This window comes from Morchella importuna, assembly GCF_003444635.1.
Source record: "Morchella importuna strain M04M26 chromosome Unknown Morimp01GS001, whole genome shotgun sequence".
Classification (NCBI taxonomy): domain Eukaryota; kingdom Fungi; phylum Ascomycota; class Pezizomycetes; order Pezizales; family Morchellaceae; genus Morchella; species Morchella importuna.
The window spans coordinates 2,908,594-2,922,787 of NW_025763398.1; the positions used below are offsets into that span (position 1 = coordinate 2,908,594).

General features: G+C 47.2%; 8 protein-coding genes across 8 annotated transcripts; 4 read left to right on the forward strand and 4 right to left on the reverse strand.

Annotated features, from left to right (window-relative positions):
- Window positions 1–671: 671 nt before the first annotated feature.
- Window positions 672–1,986, reverse strand: LAJ45_00743 (uncharacterized protein; the record flags this gene model as incomplete). Its single annotated transcript, XM_046110344.1, has 3 exons — window positions 672–1,367; window positions 1,429–1,515; window positions 1,573–1,986. 3 exons carry the CDS (start codon window positions 1,984–1,986, stop codon window positions 672–674), a joined length of 1,197 nt encoding a protein of 398 aa, XP_045977037.1.
- Window positions 1,987–2,483: 497 nt separating this feature from the next.
- On the forward strand, window positions 2,484–3,280 carry LAJ45_00744 (uncharacterized protein; the record flags this gene model as incomplete). The annotated part of the gene is made up of 3 exons (XM_046110345.1): window positions 2,484–2,645; window positions 2,907–3,021; window positions 3,084–3,280. The coding sequence occupies 3 exons, from the start codon at window positions 2,484–2,486 to the stop codon at window positions 3,278–3,280; spliced, it is 474 nt and encodes a 157-aa protein (XP_045977038.1).
- A 25-nt stretch (window positions 3,281–3,305) lies between these two features.
- Window positions 3,306–4,289, forward strand: LAJ45_00745 (uncharacterized protein; the record flags this gene model as incomplete). The annotated part of the gene is made up of 6 exons (XM_046110346.1): window positions 3,306–3,311; window positions 3,489–3,494; window positions 3,824–3,894; window positions 3,974–4,078; window positions 4,151–4,161; window positions 4,216–4,289. The coding sequence occupies 6 exons, from the start codon at window positions 3,306–3,308 to the stop codon at window positions 4,287–4,289; spliced, it is 273 nt and encodes a 90-aa protein (XP_045977039.1).
- Window positions 4,290–4,454: 165 nt separating this feature from the next.
- LAJ45_00746 (uncharacterized protein) lies at window positions 4,455–5,431 on the forward strand (the record flags this gene model as incomplete). The annotated part of the gene is made up of 5 exons (XM_046110347.1): window positions 4,455–4,494; window positions 4,568–4,623; window positions 4,702–4,849; window positions 5,219–5,264; window positions 5,317–5,431. The coding sequence occupies 5 exons, from the start codon at window positions 4,455–4,457 to the stop codon at window positions 5,429–5,431; spliced, it is 405 nt and encodes a 134-aa protein (XP_045977040.1).
- Window positions 5,432–7,041: 1,610 nt separating this feature from the next.
- LAJ45_00747 (uncharacterized protein) lies at window positions 7,042–7,692 on the reverse strand (the record flags this gene model as incomplete). Its single annotated transcript, XM_046110348.1, has 2 exons — window positions 7,042–7,416; window positions 7,588–7,692. The coding sequence occupies 2 exons, from the start codon at window positions 7,690–7,692 to the stop codon at window positions 7,042–7,044; spliced, it is 480 nt and encodes a 159-aa protein (XP_045977041.1).
- A 35-nt stretch (window positions 7,693–7,727) lies between these two features.
- On the forward strand, window positions 7,728–9,174 carry LAJ45_00748 (uncharacterized protein; the record flags this gene model as incomplete). The annotated part of the gene is made up of 2 exons (XM_046110349.1): window positions 7,728–8,303; window positions 8,572–9,174. 2 exons carry the CDS (start codon window positions 7,728–7,730, stop codon window positions 9,172–9,174), a joined length of 1,179 nt encoding a protein of 392 aa, XP_045977042.1.
- Window positions 9,175–11,084: 1,910 nt separating this feature from the next.
- Window positions 11,085–12,096, reverse strand: LAJ45_00749 (uncharacterized protein; the record flags this gene model as incomplete). The annotated part of the gene is made up of 2 exons (XM_046110350.1): window positions 11,085–11,810; window positions 11,917–12,096. The coding sequence occupies 2 exons, from the start codon at window positions 12,094–12,096 to the stop codon at window positions 11,085–11,087; spliced, it is 906 nt and encodes a 301-aa protein (XP_045977043.1).
- A 1,155-nt stretch (window positions 12,097–13,251) lies between these two features.
- LAJ45_00750 (uncharacterized protein) lies at window positions 13,252–14,057 on the reverse strand (the record flags this gene model as incomplete). The annotated part of the gene is made up of 3 exons (XM_046110351.1): window positions 13,252–13,371; window positions 13,425–13,731; window positions 13,810–14,057. The coding sequence occupies 3 exons, from the start codon at window positions 14,055–14,057 to the stop codon at window positions 13,252–13,254; spliced, it is 675 nt and encodes a 224-aa protein (XP_045977044.1).
- Window positions 14,058–14,194: the final 137 nt, after the last annotated feature.

Genomic DNA, 14,194 nt, shown 5'->3' on the forward strand with positions numbered 1-14,194 from the left:
GTCATGAAAGTACATGTACTAGTTGTAGCTATCATGTAAGTTGATACGCACCTGTTTGTCATCAAACGAACAAATTAACGCGTCATACAAATCGTCCCTTTGTGCAATTGCTCTACTAGTATTTCTCTGACGTTTTTGAACTGGGCCATTATTGCAATATCAGTCGCGTCCACAAACGTCAGAGAAATACGAGTACATACATCATGTACCTACATACATTTAGTATGAAACCCACGAATCCACAGTAACAAAGCGAGCTGTGATTGATATGTACCTTCAGAGCTAGAGTCTACATGTAGTCTCGTGCCCATCCTACAAGCAGCGAGCAGTTTACAGTAAGTGTAGTGACCAATAGGCACCGACGTCGACAACCAATCAGATACGCTGCACTCTACTCATGCCCCAGGCCTTTATCCAGATTGGTCCTTACCTGAGCGCGAGGCTGTAAAAAGAAAATATAATGGCTCTTGGCAACTCACGATTCACGATTCACAACAGGTCACTCGTGTAACAAAAACCAAATCGCTCGATTGTTGCTGCGAACCGGAACGAAATGGTATATATCTATTATTTGATAAATTCTAGTCTTCGTTAACAGACTTTTCTCATATTATAAAATAAACATTTAGTGCTACCCCGCCCCACAAAAAAAAATTTAAAGCAAGGTCTATCTATTTCCAGTTCCACCTGCTTTTCAAGAACTTGACAAGTTCGACCAACCCCAACAATACTGGCACCTCAATCAAAGGCCCAACTGTCGCAGCTAAAGCTTGCTCAGACCCAGCCCCATAACAAGCTACCGCAACTGCGATCGCTAGCTCGAAGTTGTTGCTCGCCGCTGTGAGAGCCTGCGTTACTGTAATACCATATCCCCAATGGCCTAATTTTCCACCCGCAAATTTTCCATTTCCAAAGTATCTGCATGCAGCAAGTGTAGCACTGAAGATGATAACGAAGTATACAATTAAAGGTGCAGAGACACGGAGGACGGAGGTAATCTTCGAGACGATATTGCGAGATTGAGAGGCAAAGAGGATCAAGATAGTAAAGAGAAGGCCAATCAAAGACCACGGTGAGATCCAGCGGATGAAATTACGGTTGTATTTATCAACATCTCCCTTGAAGATGAGCTTCAAGAGAGCCAAGCGGGTGATGATAGCAGCACCTAGAGGTATTCCAAGAAAGACCGCGACGGATACAGCCACTGTGGAGTATGAGATTTCGATGGAGGATTTGGATCTTGAGACAACATTGATGTAGAATACTGCCATCGGGGCGAATAGGATGATTTGGAGGAACGAATTTATAGCCACAAGCATGGCACAATAATCCGAGTCACCCGAGGCGAGTTCAGTCCAAATAAGTACCTGAATAGATAATCAATATTCGAATAATTGAAGTTGGGGGGGTTTTCGTATCTGGACTAACCATGGCGATGCACCGCGCGATACCAACTATTATCAGACCCTCACGAAGCTCACTGCGGTCCGGCAAGAATGCCCAGGACAAAGCAACCTATCGTACGAACTTAATTATTTCTCAATTCAGATACCACATCGCTTGGGAGCTTACCATAAGTAGTGGTGCAACAACCCAGTTGACGAAAATGCTGAACACAACCTGAATCCACAGCGCCCTCAACCTCAACAACCGATGTAGCGTCTCATACCGAACCTTGCACAAGATTGGATACATCATGACTAACAGTCCAATAGCTATTGGAATAGATACTTCAGCGAATTCGCCCTTCTGCAGTGCCGGTCCAGTCTCGGGTACGAAGTAGCCCAGGATTATTCCGAGAGCCATCGCAAGAAAAATCCATATGGCCAGAAATCTGTCGAGAAATCCTAGCTGCTTGAATGAAGAGAGAGAAGTTCTGGCTTCATCGGATTGTGCTGCTGCGATCTTTTTCTCTTTAGTGGAAGGGCTAGGAGAGGTAAGACCGGATTCCAATTCGTTCTTCGAGGAGGGATTGATTGTTGACATTTTTTCCGACTGCAACTTGCTTGTATTCTCAGCTTGCCTCTGTGTTTTTGGAAAAGACACGATGCTAATGCTGTTGAATTATGCAATTAACGAATTAAACCAAAAAAAAATGCTGTTGAATTGCAATGATATTTTTTATACCTTACCCACAGCGGTCCTCTTAAGGCGGCAACTGCCGAGCAGGGTGACACGCTTCTAAGCTGTGATTGGTCGGCAGCGACATACCAGTGACATTCCAAACTTAAACGCCGATTGGCTAGACAACCCTTGCCAGTCGAATGAGCACGTTTTTTCTGGAATTCTGGAGCTCCTTCGCTCTTCAACAACATCTAACGTACTCAACCAGTGGCGACTCATTGGTGACAGGTGAGTAGCTGTTATATTATTCGAGTCTATTTCATCTTACTTAAATCCAGGTCTACTTAACTATTTAACCAAACGTTAGACCACGCACATACCAACTTTTTTATTGATTTCTAGAGACATCTGATACCTTCATGTCCGTGCCTGAACAAAAGCCTTGGCATGCTTCTTACCCAAAGCCCGTTTCTACCGCCGTGTTTCTACCGCAGGAGACGGTTCTGGAATGGATGGAATCTAGTGAGAAGGTCCCGGGACGAGATTTCGTCCTGGTAGACCTGAGGCGTATGGACCATGAGGTAAGTTGTCTGCTTTATAACTTGACCATATGAATAACCGTTCTATTCGTTACCATACCTTTTCCTTTTTTTCTTTCACCACATTAGGTCTATTCAATCTTGTACTTTCCTTACAATCGAGAGTCTGAAAATGACTATCGGGGGGTTGTTGAACAGCAATCTTGTTTTTCCCCTCAATGAATATATCTTTTCCTTGTCCACTCCTTCTCGCACCTATCATCAGCTGTGCTCAAACATCTACTCACGTTTGTGATTCAAAAGGGAGGAACGATCAGAGACTCCATAAACCTACCAGCTCAAACCATGTACCATTCTATTCCTGCATTATACAACCTTTTAACTGCAGCGGGGGTGCAAGCCATTGTCTTTTACTGCGGTAAATAGATATCCTCGGGGGCAAAATACAAAGGGAGATAGTATCTGATATAGTAATTACAGGATCCTCCCAGGGACGCGGATCCAGAGCTGCGGCTTGGATGCAGGACTATATTATGGGTCAGGGGAATGACAAATTGAAAAGTTATGCGTTACAGGGCGGTATAAAAGGATGGGTCAAGACAGGTGGAAGGATGTTGGGGTTGATGAATGGATATACCGCCGATATTTGGGAGAAGGAAGAAAAAACCAAACAGTAACTTGGACCCCAGCCCGGAATTACCGATGGAAGTAAGTGATCTCTGCCAGGAATACTATTCGAGTTGATATGATGGAAAATATGCACATTGTTCCTAAGAATCATGATGTAGAATTAGCAGTTGGATTTACTTCAAGATATTCTGTCCTTTTTTTCTTTTTTCTCTTTTTTTTTTTAGAACGAGGGGCACTGACCATCACTGGCTCAAGTTCTTTGTACCTTTTGGTAGATCAAAAACACCTGCCGATTCAATTCTAGCCATATGGATATTGAAATCTAATGGATCATTCGCCAAATTTCTAATTATACGATAATTCTATGTTCATTATCAGTATCTTTATAGCTCGAAAATCCTTGTTTTTAAACTACCGACCTTTTTAATTTCTCTTTTCTTCGCCAATAAGCTTGATTCCCCTGTTGTTCACGCCGGAATCACTACATTAATGAATTCCAATTATTACTCAAAGTGTTGGACGCCGATAATGAAGTCCTCCGGTTAAACATCTAGCATGGGGCTTGTTTGCAAAATTGTTAGAGGCGCTAGCCTCCGAGGAATGCCGGCCATGCAGACAATCTGTACGTTTTTCTTCGAGGGATATTCATTGTCACTATAATGTGAGGTTATATTCTCATTCCGCAGCGAAAGGTTAAATGATTTACCCTGATATACTAACACTAGGAGACCCAACCTTAGAGATCTGGTTTTAGACTCGATAAGAAAGCTAGATATGATTTCGACATTCACGGGCCTTTGGCAAATTCGTTCGATATGCAAGACTAAAGCGCCATTAGATAGCAGGTTCCTGCGGACATAAAGTTATTAGATACACGAACAATCCTTATATCATGCTAAAGAACACCTTTCATTAAGTTCACAAACGGGTAGGTACATGAATATATGATTCACTCTCCTCGAAGGCTACTAAGTCTAAGTAGATCAGATGCCCCCGACCTCTTCTGCGATCATTCTAATCATAGGAACTGTCGAGCATTTATTCCCATTGCCATGAAGAAAAGCGGCTTATGACTGCGGGGAACCCTCAAGTCCGGGCGGAGTGGGTTCAGATGCCGAATTGTCAAAAAGAGTGGGAAGAGAAAGAAACAAAAGAGATCAAAACATTCTTAGCAAGAACGAGGTTGGAGGGCCAATCCTACTATAAGATTCATCGAGGGTTATGGGATTTAGGGGTTGGAGAAGAGTGGTCATCAACGAAAGTACATGACAACCATAAACATAAGATTTTAGTGGTCGAAGGCGCTAATCAGCAAACCCGGCTTCGGAAAGCAGAAACGCTAGTCAACCGGGCCGAAATGTCGTCGAGTGATATTCGATGGATGCGGATTGTGAGAAAGGGGGCGAATTTCCGCTTAGTCATCGAAAAAACTGCAGAGGTTGATTTAACTTACCGAGGGGTTTAATAGGAACCGCACGGAATACGAGAAATGGGCCAGGGTGCGCTCCACATTTCGAAAACATCAAATCGCAAAGTCACAAGCACAAATGCAGCTCAGCAATCAAACCTGCACTTTGATGCCCTAGAAACCTCACATGGCCGACAAAGGATTGGTGGTAATTGGAATAACGCAATCTGGGAGATTAGGACGAAGATATTCCCACCGACTCATCCAAAAGCTGAGAGCTGGTGATAGAGGGGGACTGCATACTTTGGCCGAGAGGGAGGAGAAGGAGAAGGAAAGGAAGATACCATGGGATTACGGGATCACGCCCGGCCAGGGGAACCTTTGCCATTAGGAGAAAAAATATTTTTGGAATGACTTTGCGAGGGAATCTGTTGAGAGAGACATTAAGGCAAATCCATCAATATTCAAGAAGGGATTAATCGGGTATACTAGACGTTGTTGTGCGGGGTGACGCCTGGATAAGACTTTTCTTTTTCTTTAGGGAACCAGTAAACGGGTTCGAAAATCTGCGTTGCAGAATCTTCGATTAAAAGGAAACAGCGATCGAAGAAAACATTAGATAGGTTCGTAGCTATAATCGGCCACATCTCAGCTAGTTGGTTTAATTAACTATAGAACACAATATTCAACCCTTGGTTATAGAAAGTACTATCGGCGAACAGTAGAAATAGAAAACTCTTCCTCTATCCACTATCTTGGAGAAATTCCACACGTGGGGAAGATATGGTGAAGCATTTGCGGACGGAGACCGGGGCCGCTCTTACTTGTGTGATGCGGGAGCTCACCCGAAGATATAGATCTCTACGGCATATCAAACCGTCCCCGTGGCCATGGGCACCTCTTATTTCCCCCGCAAAGGCGAGTTTCAGATCATGCGGTTAATGTTGCCAGCGGGCCTGACCCCAACTCCGCCACCGCTCCTCCACCCCATTCCCCCCCGGGTGCGTGCCTATAGCTACCGCGTGTGCGACACCGCAGCACAATATTCCACCCATCCTTCTCCGCAAAAGAATATCACCACTAATAGTTCCGACTCATTGGGCAAGGATTGACCGAAAATTTTCACACCGCTCCCTCCAACATGGTCCTCGAGCGATAAGGTAACCAATTTTAGTGGCGCATTTTTCTTCGGTGAAATCCGGGATAAGATATACAGTTCGTATAAACCGACAACAAAATCAAATTTCTTCCTACCTACATGATATACATCTGATCAGCTTCTCAGTGTTTAAATTAACTCCCCCACGGCCACGTATTGTGGTATTTTTATCTTTTACCAGCTCGTTTTGTGAATTCCACGAGTCTAGATCCGTTATCTGAACATGTGCCCTGAAGTCGTTGGTTCTTGTGCAAATTTCATTTGGATTTTGAGCCGAGTGATTAGTTGTGAATCGCTATTTACGTCACGTGTCCCTCCTTAAATTTTCATGGAGAAATGCCCAGTGTACTTTGGAGACTCTTGCAATTTTAAAGAGGTTTGTAGCTTGCACGAACGTGGTTCTCGCCCCTTTTCTTTCCTGCCTAGCCACGTAACCCTAGACCCAACTTAAAAAAATCTTCTCGATCAGTTATAAGTTGTACATACCATGCAGCTACTAACTAAAGATGACCCAATTATAACACCCCAATGATGCGCGTGACACAAAACTTTTGACTGAACTTTTTGAAATTCAAAAAACTTGTTCTAAACAGACAGACGTACATACCCCACTCCCTTGGTTCCCGAATCCCAGCGGGTATGTATGGGAGGATCTCGTTCTGTTGTCTACTGGTTCATTAAAAACTCAAGATCTGGTTGTAGTGAGAATGCATATGAATTTTTTTTCACTGTTTGCATCTCGACGAGTTACAGATCACTCATCGTTTGAAAGTTGTTCATTAAAAAAAAAACGCTCGGATTATTGCGGGATCTCATATTGGAATTTTTTCTTGTGGAACATAAACTAATGGAATCACTGGTAGGAAAAAGCCATCAAACCACAAGTGACTATGAATACAGTGCCCGATCAGTTTCCAAGGTGCGGAGTCAGCGCCGGCTGGTCACATAACGTCAACACGTGTTGGAGGGGGTGAGTAGTGCTTCTTTTCATATTTCTCTTCTTCGTTCTTGTGTAGAACAGACAGTTTTGATGCTCAATTTTTCGTTCAAGTCAGTACATGTGTCATTGACCATGCTGTAGCATAGGTACAAGGCACGTTTAAATTATATGGCGGAGGGTAATATTACGGTAGCGAGCTCTCTAGCTCATCTTTCACCATCACTACTTCTCGTGTGCTGTGTACCCCCACACTCAGCTGCACACAACGCCTGCCGGGCTAAGATGGGTGAAGATTTAAAACTCAGGCTTCCATCCAGATTGGGATGCCAAAAAAAAAAAAGAAGACGTTGCAAGGGTTTGAACACGCCGCAGTATGGCAATTGCCTATTGTGGGGATCTGTGATAGATGCATCATGGGTTGAGGTGTGTTACTCGGCAATCCATCACTAAGCTCTGTAGAGTAAAATGCTGATACCTGGGAATGCTCCCGGTGCGCACGCGGCATGTGGCACAACCCAACATCGGGTCTAGGTAGATGAGTGAATTGCTTGTCTTTAGTGACCTCGTTTGTAGCCATTTCAGAAGCTTTTCTCGTGGCTGTTTTGCGAGGGTGTTTCTGCAGGATGAAAGTATCTTCGATACTGATATGTAGTATTTCCTGCGCACAAAAGTTTATCTACGCAGAGATTCAACAAATAGTCAGCAGTGAAGGTGTGTAGGGTGTCTTGGTTCCGGGGGAACTGGAACAAGAAAACAGAGACGAATGGTCAATCGTCTCATTCCTGTTCCAGGAAAACGCTCAAAACTACACGGCTTTGCTTTTTTTATGTGGGGGTGGATGACTAACCGTGTAACTAACTTGGCTACTCGAAGGACGACCGCATGGATAAAATAACTTGCAAAGACTAAAGAGTCCCAAACCTACCATCATCAAAGGGAATCCTCGTACCATCACTGTTTGCCTAGCAGTACAATTTGAACTCTATCATGACTCTAAACTCGGTTGTTGCTCTCTCGCCAACGTCGTCGACGTCCTCCTCTGCTACCGGTTCCGGAGGTAGTGCCGTCGTCAATGCATCGCGTCTACGGGAAAACCAGCGGCGTAGCAGAGCCAGGAAGAAGGAGTACCTGGTATCCCTAGAAGCGCGTTTCCAGGCATGTCAGAGGACTGGAATAGAGGCAAATGTCGAGATTCAGGTCGCAGCAAAGAAAGTTGTTCGAGAAAACAAACTGCTGCGAGCTATGCTGAACAGGCGTGGAGTGACTGATGCTGAAATCAATAAAACATTGAAAGAAGGGGGAGAGGGACCAGATGAAGGAGAAAGAGAGTCGGCTGTAGACGAGGTTTTAAAGGTGCTAGGGAAACGACCTTGCGGTGGTGAGCCAACAACAGGAGGGGCCGCCATGCAATGCAAGCCCTTTAGATCTTGTGAGGGGCAGCAAAGAACTGCAAACGAGCGACGCAACTCCACCGGAATGGTTGCTACGAGAGGTGCGGAACGGGGAGGAGGACGAGGAGCCGTAAATGGAGGAGCCCCTGCGCTAGTTGTTGCAACATCAAAAGTATGCTTTTTTTCTTTTCTTTTCTTGACTGATCAAAGCCTGAATATCCATACGCTGCACTCCTACCTACCTACGCGCTCTCATCGTACATTGTGAGGAGTAAAGGTCGTAGTAGTGGTAAGTGGTAGTACGGGTAGGAGTGGTGGCGAGATGAGGAGGTGTGTGGAGTTGAAGTTGGAGGAGCCCTGCCTTTTTTTTATTTATATATATCGTGTGTCATTCGATTTGATTTTTATATATGAAAATTAACGTCTCTCCCCCAATATAGCTTTCTCCCCCGCCTTCACAGCCGCCACACCAACATGCGCCCTCCAATTACCCCACGCCTACGTCTACACCAACAACCGCCTCCGTTTCAAAGTATCCAATCCCAACATCCGCTCCTCAACTAAACGATTTCTACAATTACATCTCTTCCACGCAATCACAGTCGTATATGGCTTCTCCGACAATTTCGTCACCCTCCCCACCATCCTACAACTCATACGAAATGACCCCCACCGCTCCTACCCTCACTAACAATTCTTCCTGCTGCCCCCAACCTCAAAACTCATTCTTCCCTACTTCACAACCCCAGTGCGCCCCACTAAGAATGATCCCATCTTCCATGCCTACTTGTTGCCCTCCACAGCGCACTTTATATGCCACCGCACTGCCTTCTACATCTTGCTCTTCCTCCTATCAAGCAGCATCTATCGCATCTACCACTCCGTGTCACCTTGCACAGTCATTCATCCACCAATTGCATCCCGGCCTGCCAGGCGAGAACGCTGCTAGTTTGATCGATGAGATCTGTCCATCTGGCATAATGCAGGGTGGTCAGTGCCATGTCGACAACTCCGTACTCTTTGGAGTACTAGACCGAATCTGACTATATATTGATCCAGCCGTCGAGTTTTGCTTTTGCCATCGTTGTTTGAATATGCTTTTGTTTCCCCATCCCTTTTTGTCCTGCATCATCATTTTTGCTATTTTGCTTTTGTTTTGTTTTCAAGCATTATACCACTATTATTCTCATTTGTTCCTCCCCGTGTATATAATCACTTTCATTGTTTCCAACCGCGGGGGGCCGAGGGGAAGGAGCTGCTGCTGCTAGTAGTACTTAGTACATACGAGTGTATGGGTTATGTGTATATGTGCATAGATATTACCGCGTACGCAGCTGGTGAGGGGAAAAAAGGAAGAGGGGGAGGAGGAGGAGGAGGAGGAGGAGAGAGGCATGACCAGCGAGCCTACTATTCAGCAGGTTCGCCGGCCGACAAAAATAAAACAATAAGAAATCAACTTTCTAACCAATCTAGTTCAACAGCATGGTTCAAACCGCATCATCGAAGCCAAACACATCAAATCGCAGCCAGCCAGGGGTCGTTTAGTTACCTAAGTGGTGCCCCTCTCCAGGCCCTCCATTGGACCCATTTACCGAACGAGCGCGAGAGAGAGCCCTGCAGCTGTCAAACAAGTGTTAAGGAAAAGCAATTCCCCAACTAAGAAAAAAAAAAAAGCGAGCGGCCGACTCCGCCCGGCCCGGTCCGCTGGGCCCCAAAAAGAAAAAACAAGAAAGAAAAAACTCCCGATACAAGGAACATGGATAACTAGTGGGTGAACGAGCAAGATTGAGCCACTGTTTTTTTCTCCGATTTGCGGGGGATATGTATATGTATGGGGTCAATGATCATTGTGCAAGATGGAGACCCATCCACCCTATCAAATCCCCTAGCGCGAGCACGACGACCCGGCAACTGGACAAAACGTAGTTCCCATTCCACGTGTGAAGACCCCTGTAAACTCTATTTCTGCCGAACTGCTGCGGGGGCCCAGAGACGTCGAAGGTGCAGTGGCCCTCTGTATTGAGTTAGATTATGTATGGCTGGCGGTCTACGGGATACTACGGGATGCAGGATATGGGATACAGCAACATACTTACTAGGGCGGTATCAGATATACACTTACTCACGCATCATGGGCGCTCGCTAGTTATGTGCGAGTGACGGGACATGAAGTGAAAAGCCGTATATATACTCATATTGATTGACTGATCGATTATTTGATAGATCTGTGCGCCTTTCTTCCGACTATGGCATGACCCATAAGAAACTGGCGTGATTGTTATGAGAACAATACAAGCATACACCTTATTGGCTGTCAGGTAATAGTTTTCCCAGAGTTCGACGTTGATCGGAGTCCCAGCATTTGTAATTGTTATAACTGGAAGCTGCGTATAATTGGTGATTAAATCAATCAATCAATAAGCGCTAAATCTCAATACCCGACTGGTTATATATGTCGAGTGATATATGGTGATGCTGGCCGCACACTGCTGAGCGGCATACGTGTCTGTCAGTTGCGTATACTATAACTGTATCCTTATGGCAAGAAATAGGTGGCATAGCAACCTGTCCTTGATCATGTATAAAGCTAGAAACCTTTGCAGTCCTGTTAATTCATTATCCTCTTCCTCCTCATCCATGTCACAACCATTGGAACACAACGCGTACAGAATCTGCGTGGTGACGATGATCTTTAATAATCTTCAGGATGTGCCAATAGATGGGCGCTCTTCTGAAGACAGTGCAGGTAAATATCAAACCTCCCAGTGTTTGTGTGCAGTAATTCTAGGAGCTTGATAAGAAACCCGAAACTCTGAAGAACTTATTACTAGTAGATTTGACTACACATTTATTTTAATTCTTAATCGTTACACAGTAGCTACTATACACTACTCAACCAACGCTCAAATATATACTACGAAATAAAAATAAAAGGATACTTCATTAAACCCCCTCACTCCCTAAAAGTTCTGGTTCCCATACCCCCTCTCGCCATACCCTCTCTCCCCGCCACCGCTCTGGGCAAATTTGGATCAAACCTCCCATTCCCTACGCCAGTGCCCGCTCCCATCCCTGGGCCCAACTCACTAACCGGCGCCCTACCACCTGCAACCGGCGCCCTACCGCCTGCAACCGTCGTTGGTTCCCCCCTAAATCCCGGCGCATCATACCCGGCTGTTGGCTCCCCCCTAAACCCCGGAGCATCATATCCCGCCGTCGTCCCCGTCATTGCCGTTTCCTCACTCTCCCTGGCACCCTTGCCATACCCACCCCTTGGCCCGAACGCGCGCTGCTTTTGGTATGCACGAAGCGCCAAGTACGATAGCACCATTGTCAGTGCAAAGAGAACGGCCAGAGCAATTGCGAAGGCGAATGAGGCTTTTAATAGGTTACAGATGAGGCGGGGTGGTGCCCTCGTCCTACCTGTTGTTGTTGTGGAGGTCGAGAAGGAAGAGGAGCTGAAGAAAGCGGCAGGGAGGTTGTTAGTCCCCTTTGATACAAGCGGATTCCAGGTAACGGATCGACAAGACTGGTGGGCGGAGCCGCGAAGAAGGATACTTATTGCGATGAAGCCGCCCATGAGCAAGAGGTCGAAGGCGGTGATGAGGACGAAGAGTTTTTTGTGACCGAAGCAGGTGGTGAGGAGTGTGAAGAGGGCGAAGAGGGCGCCAACGCAGGACTGTGTTTACTTGTTAGTTTTTTTTTGGTTATAAGCCTTTTTATTTTAGGGGAGATGGGATATTTTTTTGATAGGCGGAGGAGGGGAATGGAAACGAGTGACGTACAATGACTTCAACGGCATATAGGGCGTGTGGAAGCTGGCCAGAGCGGCCGTTGGTGAGGCCAAGACGGTTGTGTGAGAACTGGTAGACGTTGAAGCTAGCGACGCCGACGATGAAGAGGGCTAAGATGAGCTGCAATACACGCAGAAGCATTGACAGCGTTTTGAGGAGGCGGGGACCCATTTTTGCGGTTTTTGCGGTTGGGCTATATTATTCAATCGGTGGTGATGGTGGTAATGGCGGTGGCAGTGGATTGGTATATAAATATTGGTATTTTCCCCAGCGCTGTCAAACGCAAGTTAACAAAGAGAGTCCGTCCGGTCAGAACAAAGATATCTATCTGGATGAATGGGGTTTCCTCCAAACCGAGAACACCCCAGTTCTTAAACGAAAAGGGCCATTCGCTGATTACGTCGACCGCATTTCAAGATTTCCCATATTCCTGTAGTACAGTGAGTGGTGTTAGCTGGTGATTGATCATAGTTGCTTTGGGGAGAGGGTTCTTTCATGATCAGGGAACTTTGAACTGTTGCTGCAGGTAGCCGTCATGGGGCGTCATGATCGCCGCTTGCAGGGATTCGGAGAGTGTGGGTTAGGGTTGCGTGAGCATTGTCTGATGCCCGCAGTCGGGGGGGGGAGTGTTGGCAGACATCAGAGCTTGGGTTTGTGTGTGTAGTGGTGTGTGTGGTGGGTGTGGTGGGTGTGGGGTGCCTTGCTCAGGCGCAGTTGGGAACTGGGAAGTGCTCTGTAGCTAGGGACTGCTGCTACTCGGCAGCTTAGTAGCGGCAGGCACTAGCTCTGCACCCTGGGCTAGAGTGCGGGGCGAGTGACGTTGCCCAAGCTCTCGTTAGTTAGTTTCGGCTGCTGTCCTGGGCACGGCGTACGAAAAGAACCAGTTGCTCAGGGCAAGGATTATTTGTATGGAGTGGCGGTGATCTCTCATACAAACTATCCCTGTTTCCGTCACTTGCATTTTCTGGTTCTTTCCGTGGTAAACGAGTATCCTGGCACGGGCACCCCTTCTAGAGAATTCCAAATGAGATCTTGGGGAGGGGATGTTGGAGCTTGAGATCTGGAGTAGGGGTTCTCTGCTCTGCTGCAGCAAAGTGCGAAATCTTCAATTCTGCTCTACGAATTGAATTGCAAAGCTAGATAATATTGTGAATTACTGAACGCGGGCCAGATGCCTTTTTACCTTCCGTTACTCAAAGCCACAACGTCACATGCGTTACTATCCATTGTGTGCTCTACGTCACATGTCTCACGCAGGCGGTCTAAACCACCAAAACGGAACAAACACAGGCACTCACCCGTCACTCACCAGTCACTAAACCCCATTCACAACTTCTCACTCACCATCACCCACCACCTCTGTCTTCTCCGCCTCCTCCGCCTCCTCCTCCCCTTCTCGCCCACTGCCGCCTCCTTCTCCGTCGCCGCTTCCTTCTCAGCCCTAATCTTCTCCCTAGCCCTCATCAACGCCTTCCCCAAAAGATTCAACCCCCACCTACCCTCTTCCCCTCCCTATCCTCCAACGCACCCCTCACCGCGCCCCTCCCAATCCCCCACACCGCATCCCTCGGACTCGCCTCCACCAGCTCCCTCTCCCCCGTCCCCAACAACACCGCTGGGTCTTTTATGAACTTGTGGTAGCTCACCTCCTCGACTATCCGGCTCCTGTTTGCCACCCACACGCCCTCGTCGAAGCCCTTCACCGCGCGCCCTAGCGACCGCTGCAGTCGCGGGTTAGTGGTCTCTAGGATCTCGGCGGCGATGGCGGGGTCGTTGAAGAGGAGCGCTTTCTGGTGCATCATGAATCTACGCCCAGGAGTTAGCACGCGTGCGGGCGGGAGAGGGGGGAGCAGGAGGGGGGGGGGGGGGGGGAGGGGCAAGTACTGTTCAGCGGTGTTATATGTCACGGTACCACTGCCCGAGGGATCGGGCGCGGTGAACGGCGCTTCGTACCATTGCGAGAAGATGCCGTGAGGCACTTCGTGCGGCTTCCAGAAGAATACTGGGCCCGTGTCGTCGGCGCTGGCGCTGGAAGAAGCGGCCGCGGCGTCGGCGGTGGGAGCTGTGGGTTTGGGTTTTGGGCGGGAGGAGGTGCGGTGTTTTGGTTTTTTGGAGCGGGTGGTGCGGGGCATTGCGGTGGGGGTTATGTATGTATGGGGGGATTTTCCTTTTAATAGTGGGAATAGTAGAGTGGAGTGGGGTGGAGTGGAGTGGAGTGGAGTGGAGGGAAGTTGTGCCTGGGGATCGTGGGGTTGGTTGTAATTGGGGA